The 17,155-nt window shown below is 35.3% G+C and overlaps 1 protein-coding gene across 5 annotated transcripts in view; it reads right to left on the bottom strand.

Annotated features, from left to right (window-relative positions):
• Window positions 1-17,155, bottom strand: part of SCN2A (sodium voltage-gated channel alpha subunit 2) — a 76,319-nt gene that overhangs the window by 18,320 nt on the left and 40,844 nt on the right. For 3 of the 5 annotated variants that reach the window (XM_010406859.4, XM_010406858.4, XM_010406860.4), the window contains exons 12-17: window positions 16,441-16,821; window positions 15,316-15,448; window positions 13,502-13,740; window positions 12,467-12,640; window positions 10,380-10,736; window positions 8,261-8,740 (exon numbers count right to left, since the gene is read on the bottom strand). In XM_010406859.4, the coding sequence (XP_010405161.3) occupies window positions 8,261-8,740; window positions 10,380-10,736; window positions 12,467-12,640; window positions 13,502-13,740; window positions 15,316-15,448; window positions 16,441-16,821 (1,764 nt within the window). The remainder of the gene's footprint in view (window positions 1-8,260; window positions 8,741-10,379; window positions 10,737-12,466; window positions 12,641-13,501; window positions 13,741-15,315; window positions 15,449-16,440; window positions 16,822-17,155) is intronic. The other 2 variants (XM_010406862.4, XM_010406861.4) reach the window with 1 other exon arrangement.

Here is a 17,155-nt window from a genome sequence, read left to right as displayed (position 1 = left end):
AATATAATCCAAACCTTAAAAATTATTCTTTCACACTGACATATGATGTTGGCAACAGACAAATATGAGTACTATAATAAGTAAAAGTAGTTTGATTACAGCATTCTATGACTTGTCTAATGTTATCACTATATGGAGTATAACATCAGTAAAATGGCTGCATTGATAAGTAGCTAATCTTATAAAGGGAATGATGTAAGCAGATTTAGAATAGAGTCTATAGGGAATCAATATTAGACAGAGATGGTCTATGGTAACATCAAAGATACATATTTTTGCTGACACTTAAATCTGAAGTTAGAGGCATTATTCCTTTAAAATATTTCTGAGTAGCTTCAAATTCTATACAGTTTTTTGTAAAGGAAATGTAAACAGTATTAATCTGTGGATACAGAAAGTAACTTGAAACTTTAATGGAATTTTACATAGCAACAAATATTCAAAAGATTCATTCCTTTCTCCCCCACTCTGACTCAATTGAACCACACTGACAATACATTGTGTTGTGATTTTGACATAAGCGTAACTTTGATTTTTGTGTACCATGGTTCACTATAGAGCACATTTCAGAGGAAGGCCGAGCAAATGGAAACATGTACTGGAAGGTGTATTATGCACCTAGTTTCAGTGACACCTACACACCCATTTCATCTATGTTTTTTTTTAAATCCCAGCTTAGACATTTATGTCTCATATTTCTGCATGAGTTTTAACATCTATTGAGGTCAGGTCCAATGTACAAAGAGATGGATGCATGCTTTTCTGCAGATTATTATCGACCAATTTCCCATTGCAATATGTTTGAATTATAGATAATGCATGGCAGTTTGGTCATTGTGGAATACTGCCTCTAAAATGGAGAAACTGGAAAGTATGGGATAAATACTGTAGTCCTCAAGTAAGGACCACAGCATTTAAACATCAGTTGAAGTCAATCATCAGTTTGAGGAAAGGCCAGAAATACCATAAATGCAAGGTACATTCCAAAAAAATTATATACGATGTTAAAAATTACCATTTATCAATACAATACAGTAAATAATTTTTAAAATGAGAAGTGACTTTTTATTACATAGTGTTTTCTTAAAATGTTGCTTGCATCATTCCAATCTGGAGAGCATTTCTAGCAGAATGCTGTAGTAGTAGCAGAGCAAACAAAAATTATGAACTGGCGGAACCATAAGTTTGAAAGACCTACTGTCCATTCTCTAACAGGAAAATGAAGAGTTCAGTGACTCGGATATTATGCAGTTAGTTTAATAAGCACAGTGGGTAATGAATTCCTATTACTGAAATTGCTTAAGACTAACAGTTAACTCAACATGGAAGATTAGAGATAACCACTATAAGGAGAGATCAAAAATATCAGATAGTAAGGTAGAAAATTATCAATAGAACTGTCAATTATCAGGAACATCAAAAAGACAACTTTATTTATGTGGGGCACTGTGTATGGTGAGATGTATCTTTCAAGTCTCTTCTCACTAAAACTCTGGTATGCTTCATTTACAGAGCTGTAACAATAATCACAGGAGTCAAACCAAACAGAAAAATCCTAAATTGAATGAACAGCAGCTGATACTTGAATTGCAACAATAAATGCCTTGTCCCACTGAGAACTCAGTTACTCTTCTGTTGACTTAAGAGTATTTCCTTAGCATGCTGCTCTATTATACCCGAATTTAGCCCCAACCTGATCAGTAGGTAAAGAATAACATTATAAAAATTATTCAATAAATTCAGTCTGTAATAATTCAGCATCATTTGGGAAAGGAAAAAAAAATAGAAATTTTCAACAGTATAATTTATTTTGTCATTTTTCTTCGTAATTTTTAACATTGAATTTATTGTATGTCATTATGTACAAAATTTATAAAATTTAGTATGCATTAGAAACATCTAGGAAGGCTTTATGATACAACATCTCAAGATTTTATCAACTCAATTTCAGTATGCTAGGAAAACTTTTCAGTAACATTCACATATGTCCACAGCAAACTTACGCACTGGTATAACGCACCTGACCCAGGGACTTTGTACTGATTTCTGGGTATGCAACACAACATCACCTGGGAATGGGCCATGGTATTGCTGTTATGTTTTGTCCATGCCTTAATACATAGGAAGACTTTTTCTGGCACTTACTGTGACTTGCCAGTGTTCATGCATATGGAATCCAACTGGATAGCTAGACTACCCCTAACTGCAGACCCTGATGTGTTAGGTATATAGCATATATCCCAGTTCTTTACCTGAACATATCTGAAAGTTACGTTTGTACTTGGTAAATCGCTCTCTGCTTACCAGCATTACAAAAACTGGATTTAGGCAATGGCTATTTACTTGACTTGTATATAGCTTTTTAAAAAAATGAATCTATAGAAACAAGATAATCACCAAACCCAAGCATTAGTTTTGATCTAATAGTAAGTCCCTTTTAAGCTTTTTGTTATACCATGATTCTAGATTTCAAAAGTATTCAGTCATGCAGATTATAAGAGATTTATCCAGATCAAGCACTAGACACTCTTTGAGAGTTATGAAGATAGAAATTTTGTGAATAGTATGCTAAGAAAATTATTCTCAGAGAAATCTGTTTTTCAAAACCTTAGAATGTACATACTCCACCTCCTTTTCAAAGTAAACAGTAAGGGGACAAAAGTAGTTACATGTTTCTAGAGCAGCAGTATACTGATTATCATAGAGATTGAAATAACTTTACATCACATGTACCAACAGCCTTGCCAGTCATACTTTAGTCAGCAATACAGTACAGTATGAAATACAGATTTTAGTTTAGCTTTCAAGATAGGAAAGCAGCTTGCCTATCAGAGAAGCATTGCAAAAAGCAGCAGCCAAGTTTAGGTCAGGAAGTTTTTGACATAATTACTTTCTGAACCTTGACAACATCTCATAGATTCATACAATTCTGCTTCACTTACAGCCAAACCTTTTACCTTCTAACATTTCTTTCTTGGTTTGTTCCAAAGATGATCTGAGAGTAGCTGGACAGCTCTTAGCTTAACATTTTTAACAAAGCCTGAAATTTCATGATTGGCCAGGATGCCACTTATAGCTGTTGAAATAATTTAAGGGACAGAAGGAGCAAAGAGCAGGACAGACATAAGCGGGAAGATAGCGCCAAGAGAAACCACCATTTTGATTTTGCTTTCAATTTCCTTTCCCCTCAAATACCTGTGAAAATGGTAAATAATGGAAATTATACTGGTTTTATTTTCTCAGTAGTGTGTATGTCAGTATGAAATGTTCTGTGATATAAATGGCAATATTATATCCAAAGTATCCAGTCTTTTTCAGTACAGCTATATCACCTATAAAATCTTTGAAGTGGTAGATATCACTGTGATTCCACTGGTGTAATTAAGTGGAATCTGAATGTCTCTCTTTCTAATGCCTATACAGTTAAGCAGAATAACTCTATCAGTACAAAAAACCGGAACACCGTAAATCAAAACAAAATAATTTTGTGATGATTATTGGTTTCAAATACTGCAAAAACCACTATCTCTAAGTTATAGTCCACTCTGTACTGTATTGGTATTCATAATTCCTTTGATCTACTTATTCATGAGAACTTAATAAATGAAAATATTTGCAAAAAAGTTGTATGAAAGCAAAAGGATTTTAAGTAGCAGTGGAGATATGATCCAGTGGGAAAAAAGCTCTCCCACCAGCAGCTACTTAAAAAGGCTCTTTAATTTATACAAGCAATACTGAAAGGATATTTCTGCAACTGAGTAAGTGACTGCCGTTTGAAAATATTAATTAAGTGAACTTCAGTTAACCCTAACATTAACAACTTATTATCATCCACAGTGAATCACATTATGCCAATACAATGTGACCAATTCACAAGAAAAAGGCTAAATTCTTCAGAGTATCAAAGGATTTTAAATAATGAATATTTTAAAATCAAAATACATTTTATCAGATAACTTATTCTTACCAAATATAAGAGGAAAAGCTCTGAAGCAAGTATATTTTAACTCCACTGATTTACCAAACTGAAAGCAGCAACTCTGGTGTTGTAAATATTATGGCAATGTTTAATAGGTGAGATGTAGATCATACTGAAGCTGGTGAACTTCCGGACCTTTTGATCCAAACTCAGTAGCTCATTTACTAGAATGTTGAATTGTATTTATTTCTGATGAGATGAGAATAAGTTTCTCAAGGCAGACAATTTTAGATGCTTGGGGAGGTAATTATTTTTGAGTATAAATTAAAGAGTTATAGTAAGATTGAATTGGGCCACATCTTGCTATTAGTTTTCTCTTTGCACCTGTACACCTAAGTCTGAGCGTAAGTAAGAGCAGAACTGATCTCTGAATGTTTGACCAGCCAAATAAGAGTTTTGTATTAATTCTTTTAACCAAATTATGGTCACATGCTTTGACTGCAGAAATTAAATTAATTTCATGCTTAATGGTGCTTCAAGTACTGCATATTAATCACCAAAATAACAAAATGCTTATACAAGTACTAAAGAAAAGCACTTCTAAGAAAAAAGAATGTGAAAAATAAAATCATGACTATGATGAGTTTACAGGTTACCTCCATTAGAAGTTAAAATACAATAGTATGAAAGTTTTCTAAAACAGCTATCAGCTTTTCATTATCAACACAATTTACAGATGGACATATATATGTATATATATATATAAGCTTCTGATGAGAAACATGGCGTATGTGTTACATATTCTGTCTTCCCTCAAAACAAAAGAAAACCCCTCAAGAACAGAATCTTGACAACTATATCAAGACTGGGAAAGGTACATAGCATGCACTGCAAAATACTACTGAAATATCACGGAAAGTATCGGAACCACAGAAATCTTGGGGCTGCCGCTCTTGCCTGACCATGCTGTGATGCGAGTCCCGTGGCTCAGCAGGGAGCAGCTGTGCATGTTGGTACTTATTGCAATGAATGGGACAGGATCATAGCTGAAGAGCATGCAGGCCAGTCAATATCCGCTAAAAGGTGATTAAATATATATAGAGAGAGATGTATAACTTGCTTAGGTAACCTGTGTAAAACTGGTGACACGATGCTCTGCCTCGCTAAAAGGCACCAGAGCTGCCCGCTTGACTGATCCAGCTTGGTTCTACTCCTGTGAGAAGTAAGAACGGTAGGAAATGAAGTTCAGGACACAGCACCTCTGCTTTTTTGCGCTGAATATTGCTTTACGTAAAATATACATTATTAATGTGTCTGCAACAGCATTAGGAGATCCCATTTTTTTCAAAGCATTGCAAAATATTTTGTCATTGGTATCTCTTGGTGTTATTATTAGCCTATAAGTTACACTTAGCATAAATTAATTATTACCCAGTATTATGATTATTTTAACTAATTATTATACATACATGTACAACAAAATTTTCCATATAAACCATCCCCACAGTACTTAAGAACCTAAAATGGAAAAAATATCTTTATAGTTTCTACACTACATAGCAGTAATGCAGCTCAGATCCACAGACCTTTATTTATAGGCCAATGGACTCAGCAGAGTGGTTCCACAATTATTAATGGCCTATTTCCATGATAAAGTTTTATTTAGTATTAGTTCTCTAATTCCCTTATTATACTGTATTCACCCACTGACATTCTTATGGGCATGAAGTTTTTATAATTAAATTTATTTTAGGCTTCAGTAGTTTTCTAGAAAATTCCTTGTTAATTCACACCTACTAAGCATGTACAACATTATACGTATTGTTTCTACAAAGGCATAATCTAGTTACCATTTCTGTCAAACTACTGGAATATACATGTTTTATAATAAAGAATTCACCAAACATTAATATGCTTAATTAAAACTTGCTAATAAATAAAAATAATTTTGTTGAAATTCAGCTTATTGCCCTATACAACAGTGAATACATGTACTTGGTTGTAGACACAGAAGCAAGCAGAAGCACACAGATACACACTCATTAGCATCTGGCTATCTTGTGCAGTGTCCTCACAGCACCTGGATGCCTCAGCTGCCTTTCATCTGCATATCTGCTAATAGAACACAGTTTGAGGGCAGTTTCTAATTTCAATTTTTTCATTTGTGGTGTAAGCAATGAAATGACTGGCAGATCAACTCAGCAACAGCAGTGTCATATAAAAAGGAAAACATGAGAGGCCAGAAATCCACGGCACATTATGGCATGATAAAAAAGAGGAAGCCTTGTAAAAAAAGCCATTTGTAGTCAATTTTTTAATTTAAAAAATGCCTTATTTTCCTATGGATCATTTTCATTACAAGAATACTGGTCATCTAACTAATAAGCCAACACTCCTCTATATCAAAACCTGTGGTGGTTAAGACTATCTAATGAAGAGCAGGAACTAGGATTAAGATTTTAGTGCTTTTTGTGTCACGCTTATGTGACTCAAATCCACTTGAAATTTAGGCACTTTAATAAGAAATATGATCACAATCTTTACTTACTGCTGCGTCTCTCTTGAAAATCCCTGAAACTGAGAAACATTCCCTTCAATTTTTCACCTTCAGCTTCTGCATTAGTAAGAAATTTTGGCCTTGAATACACTCAGCAGAGTTTCAGACTTGGCCAATCAAAACTGCTTGGCACTAGCTCATCCCTGACTTAATATGTATTTCTTTGTCTTATCACCTGATCAGTTTGCAGTTCCTGAAGCACAACAGCATTAAGTGCCTCCAAGAATGCAATGAAGACACTGTTTTCTTTTAAATATGGTATGTGGAGTAGAAAGCTTTTCTTTTATCGTGGAAGCTTAATGACCGGAGGTCATGTCTCAAATGTGGGACAATCCGCTTTAAAATTTTTCCTATAGGAAGTCAGTATTTTTGTCACCTTGTAGAATAACCTAATTAGGGTCATTCCATGGGAAGAAAAGAAAGATCTGGCTAATGAAAACAGTCAGAAGTCACATCATCCTGTTATACCATGAAGTAAGAGATGCACCATTGTCATACTCAGCCCTGCTAACCACCAGCACAGAGGTTTGTATGAAGTTCATCCTCCACCTCTCCTAGTGACATAGTGCTCTTGTGCAGTAAAAACCATAACAACTGAAGGTTAAACTACAACTCATTTCTTCCACACGCAAGTACTGGTTTTGAAGAGTAAGATAAATGTTAATACAATCAATCTGAAACAAGGAAATATTTTTATAAAAATAATAAAGACATTTGTGATAAGAAACAAGAAAATATGACTAAATGTGTGATGCAGTTTGTACAAAAAAGGATCACAGGTAGAAAATTACTAGAATCTTACCCATATTTATACCCTCAGATTCAAGTAAGAGAAAATTACTAATGAAAGCCTTTATGTTAGTTTATGTCTACCCCACAGCATGCAATACTGTTCAAAAATACCCATGCTAATGCTGAATGAACTAGCATTAGTATTAAGCATTGCACAGACTTACTCCACTTGGGTTGATGTGTCTCCACCACTTTCAGTTGTGCAGGACAAAGCAGTGGGTTAATAATACACACACAATAATAATGCCTTGGTATCCACTATCACTCTCAGTGCTAGCTTGGATTTATCCACTTGGCACCACATAGTGCCAGAAAGAGGTACATTTTATTAGTCACAGTAGGTAACAGATTCAAATATCTTACAGCTTTGAAAATAACAATGAGTAGTCAAATGAAAGGATCTTATACTGGGATATTAAGCTTTGTAACTTTTTTACCATAAGGCCATTACTTCACTTCTTCAGTGGTTCTGCTGCCATCAGATGGATTATTAGTGATTTATATGAAATTGTTTAGTGATGCTAGTCCAATATTCAAAGGTACCTATCTATAAAATATATGGATGCATTTTCGCTATATAAAAAAGGTTAAATACATCAGAATGAACCATTAAAAAACAGATAAAAGAGTAAACTGCTCTAATGAAATACGCATGGAGAAATTTGCACCAGCCATAGACACTTTGTATGACTTCTGGTATCCAGGGCTATTAAACTGGTTCCTTTGCTTGCTAAGGATTTAACTAAATAAAATAGAAAAAAATACTAATTTTCTAAAAAATTTTCTTATGCATCTTGATTATTACTGTAAATGCAATATTGTATCACCATCTTTCAAAACTCACAACCTTACATCAATTTACCTTAAATAACATTACAAGTTTGTACATGCTGTTGTAAAGGAATTAAAGAAAGATTTGAATTCAACACTAGTAACCTCAGAAAAAAAAAAAGAAAAGCATCAGAGTATTTTAAAAGTAGAAATAGGTTTACCTCTTTGCTTTCTTCCAGGTCTGATTCACTGCTGAACTCCTCTGTGTTTAAATTTTCAAAATCTGATTCTCCGACAGCAATGGGCACTGTCACGGTGAGACTTGGGTTGTTTATGAATGACATATAATCACTTTCATCAACAACATATTTTTCCACACTGCTGCCTATGCCACTGGTAGTTCCATTCCCATCTTTGAGATAGGCAAGGTTTTTACCTATGTCTACTATTGTATGGTTGGAAATACAGCTGTCTTTTTTATTGTTTAGGTCTTCAAGAGGTTTGATTTCATCTAAAACTTTCTGTTTTCTAACAAAGGCTTTTTGAATGAATTCACGCACTTTTCTCTTCACATAATCTATGCCTTTCTGAATCCTTGCCACAGCAATCTGGAGATTGTTCATTTCATTATCATCATCTGTAGCAGCAAGGTTGTCTGAACTAAATGAGCTCAGCAGCAAGGCCAAAAAGAGGTTGAGTACCTAAAAGACAGTAAGGAAAAAATTACTCTTATTTTTAAGTCATAAAAGCAATGTCATTATGAGTTTTTCAATATGAGATAATTTTCATTTCACAGCTAGCACTTTATTTCAACACACCTCCCTGCTATTCTTTTCAGTTCATAATCCCTGTCCCTCACATTTTATTATCTCGCCAAAAACAGTTTTAGCTGGTTTAACGTCACTAATAAAGGTGAAAATCTGAGCTGTTCCTTGACTGTCTCCTCCACAATGGCAGTAGTGCAGATCTTCTCCTCAAAATGGAGAATGGCATAACGAGGTGGAGTACAACATAATGTGATTTATGCAAGCTACATCCGCTATAGTGTTCATAGGCCAGGGGAAGGTAGGCAAATTCTAGTTTTCTACAGTTCAACAGACCGTAGTTCTAGTACCTCTAATTCAGAATATGGTAAAATTTTGTATTTGGCAAGTATGTATGAGTCTATCTTGGTTTTGGGCAGGAACACTAGCTAAGAGATAAAGAGTCCACAGATGTGATACACCTCAATTTCAAGAAACTATTTAACCTCAGTTTCAAGAAACTATTTCAGACTTTCTTGCATGCCATTTTACAGACATAAAAGAGAAATTTGAATTGCATGCAATTCTGACAGACCATGTGCAAAACTGATTAAAAATCTTTAAAAATCAGTTAAATTATATTTGTCACTTCTGCCTGTTCAAACTTGCAGAATATTTTATAAGATATGCCACAGGACTCACATTAGTCTGGTGAGACTTGGTAGTGATGACTGTGGATAAGCATATTTATAAAATTTGTGGATCATACCAAAAAGAGAAGGGATGCCAGCACTCAAGGAGGAAGAACTACATAAACATGGTTTATGGCAAATTGGTAAAATGATTCAAAATCAATATGGTATTTAATTCTGAAGTACTGTTGTAGAAAGGATTGTTAAGAAAAATGAAAAGTATATATACAGAAGGTGTAAAAACTGGCAAGGCGGAAGCACTGCAGAAAGGGGCACAGAGGCTGCATCAGGAAAGCAATGCTGGTACAGAAATTTCATGTGTCATTTGGGGGTGTACTACAAGAATGCTGAATGTTAGAAATGGAAGTATCATTATTCCACATTATTCAGTACTTGCGTCTTTATTTAAAATGTTGCTTGGGAGGAATTCAGAGGCCAATAGCAAAAGGGATAAGCCTTTTACAAATCATCACCTATGAGAAAAAATTGAAGAGCTAGGCTTGTTTTGTTTCACAAAGAAAGAGTGAAAGTGGAAACAGTAAACTCTTCAGTATTATAAATGTTGTCACAAAGACCAACAGTTTTCCATCAATATTGAGACAATTTAGTTTACTGGGATGTAAAAGGCAATTTAAATTAGATTTTTTTTAAAAGGCACTCTTAACTGTAAGCATAATTCAGCACTGATCATATTAAAGAGGTTATAAACCTACTGAGATTTAAAAGAAAAAGTAGACAAACATTTTTCATAAATGATCAAGGTGTATTTGAACCTGGTTTACAGAGAGCACAAGTAAACTACATGATTTCCTGAAGTCCTTCTCCAGTCTTCATCTTGGATTTCTAAATCATGAAAAACAGAAAATATGTCCTAAAAGTTTTAAAAATCCCCACTGATCACATACCACTAGGTTTCCAATCACCATGACCATCATGAAGACTGTAAGGCACATGGTTTGGCCAGCAACCTCCATGCAGTCCCACATCGTTTCTATCCATTCTCCACACAGCACTCGGAATACAATCAGGAAAGAGTGGAAAAAGTCGTGCATGTGCCAGCGAGGAAGTTCACAGTCACTGGAGATCTTGCAGACACATTCCTTGTAGCTTTTGCCAAACAGCTGCATCCCAACCACAGCGAAAATGAACACAATGATGGCCAGCACCAGGGTCAGATTCCCCAGAGCCCCCACTGAGTTGCCAATAATCTTAATCAGCATATTTAGAGTTGGCCAAGATTTTGCCAATTTGAAAACTCGAAGCTGCAAAACAGAAGAATGGTATATGGTTCTTCATTATGCTAATTGTAATGAAATAACTGCTATACATTCCATATTTCAGTTACCCTGTGTCTACATCACGTCGCTTGTAACCTTGAGAAGTGTTAGTTATAAAATTTGTTTCCAGTTCTTTGTACAACACTACACATCAGCACTGTTAAGTCCTGATTCAAGTGATAAGAAATCAAAAATACTGTCTCTATGCTCATTCCAATTGAATTGCAATTATCACAAAGACTCCAATTCAGACTTTGACTCTTTTGGTATCTTTAAGTATTTACAAAGAAGTTGTACTTGTTAAACAAGTTGGACAAAACAGTCTTTCTCCTGTAGTTAGCTATAAGAAAATATTAATAAAAATAAATTAGCACATATGAAATGCGATCATTTAACAGGACAATAAGTGTATAGTCACTTCCAGATCCTTTCATCTTAACTGGCAGTGAGCTGGAGGAAACGGTTTTCCTAAAAAGAGAAACAAGCTAGAGTTGTTAATGACAGACATACAAGTGACTTGAAAGTATCTTTAACAATGTATTTTCTGTCTTTTAAAAGAAGTGTAATGTGTCTTACAAAGTTTGTCATACAACATTGAGAAAAACAAAGGAAAGTATTATATTAGTAAGTACAACTTGAAACAGACAAAAATTATTGGAAAGATACAGCAAGTGTTCAGACAATTGAAAGAGCAGAAGACTAAAATGAATATAAAACTAAGTATTATTTAATGTGATGATCTTATGTTTTATAAATAAAACACATAAATGCCAAGTTAAAACCAGACCCTACTACTGAGAGAGAAGTCAATCCAGTCAAATTTTAGACTTTAGGCACAGTACAGTATAATGCTATGCAGAGAACCAGAAAACAGACTTACTTAAAACCCCTTATTTTTTAGAGGGGATTTATTTAACTTGAAATTAAAGTTAAATATATTTTTTTTAAATTTAAGGCAAAAGTTGAGCTTGATGACTAGGAACTCTGGCTTCACGTCTCTCAATGTGTAGGTCTTTTCAGAAGAGGATTTGGACATTGACTTGCATGCTAGCCTAGTCTGCAGCAAGACCAAGGTTTTTCAAGTTCCTGTTCATGAAAGAGATATCTAATAACAGACAGAGACACTGTAATGACCTCTGAACAGAAAAGCTGTTGGACAGCAGATAGACCCTTGCAGAGGATGGTATGGAGAAGGCTGGTAGGGATGAAAAGCCCCTGGACAATGAAAAATCCTAACCCTACTCTCATTTAAAACTAACCATGAAAGCCAGCTGCTAATAGAAGTCTATAAGCTAAAATTGTCAATAAACTTTTATTAACTAACCCATTATTTACCAAGCAATTCACTCATCTTCAGTCACAGGTAGTGAGGGCCCTGTGGCTCTTGCTTTTTTTGACTCCATCATCTAGGAAGAAGACTCTAAGAGATACTTCTATTATAAAAGTTAATCCTTTAAGCACACTTTCAGCAAGAATAGAATTGATGTTGACAACACAACTTGGAGGAGAAACAGACATTACTAGGATAATATGCAAAACAAACTTGACATAATATATACATGCCATCTAGTGAGTATGCAATTTAGCATTTTGTAAGTTCTGAAAAGATCTTCTATCTTAGCCAAATATATAATTTGCAAATGAAAAATGCACAAAATATATATGTACAAAGACAAAAATGTAATGTAGAAACATATTTTAAATAGTATATTTACCAATCGGAATGATCGAAGGACAGATAATCCTTCTACATTTGCAAGGCCAAGTTCCATTAAACTAAGACTCACAATAAAACCATCAAAAATATTCCAGCCCTCTTGGAAATAATAATAAGGATCCATGGCAATTATCTTGAGAAACATTTCTGCTGTGAAAATTCCAGTAAACACCTGCAAGGAAAATAAAGTTTCTTACTCCAGTTTAGGAAGAAAATATCTAAAAAGTAAAACTAATAGTATCAATATTTGCTAAGTTATATTTTCAGCAAGAAACTAATGATAAATCTGAATAGCTTCTCTATATTTCCATATGATGGGGTTAGGGATAAAATTCATATTTGAAGCTTACATATGCATCACAATGTTTGGGTTCCAAAGAAAAAGGTAAATGGGAAAATGTGGTTTTTATCAAGCCTACTAATATATATGTATGCCAATACACAGAATAGCATCTGATTTTAATGCTCATTTTTATCTCCTTAGAGCTCATCTTTGCCCTTAGACCATCTTTTTACTTCTAGTGATGAAGAAAATTGGTTCTATTATAAACTTATTTTATTAAGAAAAAAATTATACAGAAAGTTGAGCAGAACTATTCTTCTACAGGATGGCCTGTGGAAGACACTGTCATTCTATTTCATTATTTCCTTACATCTGCCATACTTACTGGGTCTTTCCCCTCTAAAATTCCTTGAACACCCAGATCCTTAGGAGGTGCTAATGAGGAGCAGAACGGGTGTGGGAATGGAACTGAAAGTATGATTTGTTACTACTTATCCAAGAAAAAAAACTCCTTTAACAAGCTTCAATGACAGAAAATGAAGGTTTTAAAAATCAAAATGCATATTGACTCGGTAGACCTTTACTCTGTAAAATAAAAGTGGTGAAATTCTCATATGTCAACAGCTTAAATTTAAGTTCAATAATCCCAAACCTATAAATAGTCAACTTCTTTTATGTGAATGTGCATAAGTCACAGGAGAATTAAAGAAAAATGCATTTCACACACATGGCATATCATGAAAGACTTACAAGGTTTCCTACTGAAAGCACACCACTAAACTGTTCTGTCATTGGGTAGTGCTCCATGGCCATGAACAGGGTGTTTAGGACGATGCAGATGGTAATGGCCAGATCAACAAATGGGTCCATCACAATCAAATTTACAATATGTTTGACTTTCAGCCAGGGAGTACAGCAGTCCCAAATCAAGCAAGTGTTAGCAAATTTATACCAACATGGTGGGCATTTCTGTCTGGATTCTTCCAGTTCTAGAGAGAAAAATGAAAATAATATTTTAAAGATATTTCTCTATTCAGCATCACCTGGGTATTTCCTTGAAGCCTAAATGCTGTTTTCCAAGGTACTGTTGATAAACTGTGTTGGTATTTTGAAACTAAGACTGCTGTCAGTCAAAAGAAATTACAATTTAAAATAATATAGAAAACAAAAAAAAATTACCTATACAAAAGATTCAAGAGATAAAAGAACCATTCACAAGCTAATGCTATATAGAATGCAAAAAAGAAATTTGTCTTAGAAACCTGTCGTAAGACTGGGTGATGAAGGGATTGAAAGCAGCCCAGCAGACAAAGACCTGGAGTTATTGGTGGCTGAAAAATTGAATGTAAGCCAACAATGTTGGTCACAGCCCCAAGAGCCAAGATCCTCCTGGGCAGCATCAAAAGCAGCATGGGCAGCAGGCTGAGGGAGAGGATTCTCCCCCTCTACTCCAGCTGGAGTGCTGTGTTCAGCTCTAGACTTCCCAGTATAAGAGCAGGTTCAGAGGAAGCCACAAAGATAATCAGGGGCCAGAGCACATGTCCTATGAGGACAGGCTGAGGGGTTGCTTATCCTAGAGAAGAGAAGGCCCCAAGGAGACCTTATTGCAACCTTCCAGTACTTATAAGGGGCCTGCAGGAAAGATGAGAAGGAGCCTTTATCAGGGAGTGGAGTGATAGGATGAATTTTAAACAGAAAGAGGGTAGATTTAGATTAGGTAGTAGGCAAAAATTCTTTACTGTCAGAGTGGTGAGGTCCTGGCACAGGTTGCCCAGAGAAGCTGTGGATGCCCTATCCCTGGACATGTTCAAGGCTAGGTTGGATGCGGCTGTGAGCAACCCACTCCAGTGAAAGGTGTTCCTCTCCATGGCAGGGGAGTTGGAACTAGATAATCTTTAAGGTCCCTCCCAATAAAATATTTTAAAGTTTCCTCAGGAAAGACAAACATTTAAAACAAGCCTGAAGTCAGACAAGTATTTAGATAGCATTATGATCCACATGTGCACAACCGCTCATTATTATCTCCCAATTTGCTATTTTGGGCATGGTCATTTAAGCCTCAACATAATGTTTCACCCTTTCTTACAAATAGTTGCATAATTCCATGATTCAAATTAATTGTATTTAGCCTTACAGAAAGAAGAACATGATCCCTCCTTTGTGCAACAGCAAATCTACTGAATTGGTAGAAGGGGATCATTCTACTGCAAGAAACATAACCATTTCAGTAACCTCCGAAGAGCTTACCCCAAAACATAACTTCACTAGAGAAAGACTACTTTGAATAATTGATTTTGCTTACATTTAAATTGGAAGCTTGCTGCTTCCACCTCAAACCTATCAGTATATTGCAAGCTTGACTCTTTTTCCAAATTTATCAGTCCCATATTAAAAAAAAGACAAACTACCAAAAAACCCCACTCCTAACTCCATATAGAAATCTCCTCTTGTCTGTACCCTGTAGGCTGAAATAGCTGCCTTAAAACATCACTCCTACTTAATGCATCACACATTTTAATAGCACTTTAAGGCACTGTCATACAAAAAAAATCTACGTTACATACCTTCCATTGTGTTTGTAAGCATGCTGGCTATACTCATTGCTCTTTGCCTTGCACTAGGGTCTGTTAGGTAGTCCATAGGAACATGGTAAGAACTAGAATGTCTCTTTCTTAAGTCAGTTTCTGTAGTAGTGCCCTGAAAATAAAGCACCAATGAAATAGCTAATTGACTGTACATGTAATAACACTTTAAGCTACTGCAGAACTCTATTGGTTTAAAACACTGGTGCCCCCACCATGCTCCAGTTATACTGAGGCTTTGCAATAGACTGAGGTGTGCCTAAGTCTGTTTAGAACAAATAGTCAAACACTGCAGTAGGATTGCTCTTGTGCCTGAAGAATATATTTTTAAGTATTTTGTTGAAACAGGGCTGAGATATTAAAGCAGGTTTCAGACTAAAAAATGTTCCACAATGCTTGTCAATGAGCTCTGCTGTAAATATCTTTCAATTTAGGCAGTGAGGTCTTTTTCTAAAGATGAAAATGCCCAGCCCACACAGCTAGCATCAAAGGAACCAAGAATAAGTGTATTTTCTTAAGATAACTCTTAATTTAGAATAAACTATGAATTTCCTAGCACATTTTTCAAACAAAAGAAAAAATATTTAGTAATGTTGACATAAAAAACCCATAGAAAAATTAGCTATATTACAGGAACACTATCACAACCCTTGCATGTTGTACTACCAGGGTAACATCAAAAGTTTCACATATGGACAGCAGGAAGCTAAATACTCACTATGTATATATACTTTAATATATTCCATTAAGTAAATGTAATTAATTTCTTTTTTCCATTTTGATATCCTTTCTGATATACAAGTACAGAACCATCTAGTTAAGTCTAACCATAATGAATCAATGGGTGTAAGACTACACAAACTAAATTTATTCAATGGTTTACTATGCTATTCTGTTAATTCCCAGTTAATTAGCATGCATTTTCACATATTTAGTTAATGAGAGCTGGATAATTTTAGTTTATTAGCTTACAGCCAGAATACATGAAAGGAGCATTCACAGCTTAGCCAGAAAGGTCATCGTTGCCATGTGACTAAATTTTGTGGAAACAGTGACTGATCATACAGGGAGAGAACATCATGCCTGAGCTATTGCAGACTTTCTTACATTGCTAGCAGTGGCTGCTTTATCAATCATCACCTCTGGCAGAAGCTGTCCCGTAGGCGATGTCAGAGCTGGCGGCCCACCAACTAAAGAAACTACTCCGTTGCAATCCACAGTGCTGTGCATCTTCCCATTTGCTGGAAGTGCAGGTACTGTTCTGGATGACCTACTGGCCTGGCTAATGTTACTGTTGCGCCGTTCACCATGTCTATGAGGAACAAAGAGAGAATCTCTTCTGCTCTCATTGTCTTCAAAAGTGCTGTGCTCATCATCAGCAAAGTCATTTTCTGATCCTACATCCTTTGCTCGACCTCTGAAGCTGAAAAGACTTGTTCTGCTGTTGCGCCTTGGGGAAAACAGGGAGCCACGAATGCTCAGCAAGGACTGCAGGTAAATAAAAACAATTATTATCAGAAGGAAATCCTTTAAAATACAACATTTCCATACAGAGGAAAAATCCACAATGTCTTAAAGGGTAAGGTCGTCTAAGAAGAAATGAACTGGTACAGTCCCCCCCTAATACACTCCCTTTTGGGTAGTAAACAAAGAGAACATAAGTGACAGACAAAGACTAGTTATTTTACTGCTTTGGGTATATGAAATTAATCAGTTTAATTAGAGTAAAAGAAACTGCTTGACAGAATTGTTTCCTCTGCTATTCTGCCTATGTTATTATCAACTGTGCATAAACTGAGTAAGTATATCTAGACACTGTTTA

This window comes from Corvus cornix, chromosome 7, assembly GCF_000738735.6.
Source record: "Corvus cornix cornix isolate S_Up_H32 chromosome 7, ASM73873v5, whole genome shotgun sequence".
NCBI classification, from domain to species: Eukaryota; Metazoa; Chordata; class Aves; order Passeriformes; family Corvidae; genus Corvus; species Corvus cornix.
Note: the sequence above shows the minus strand (reverse complement) of the source record. Positions and strands in the feature narration are given on the sequence as shown.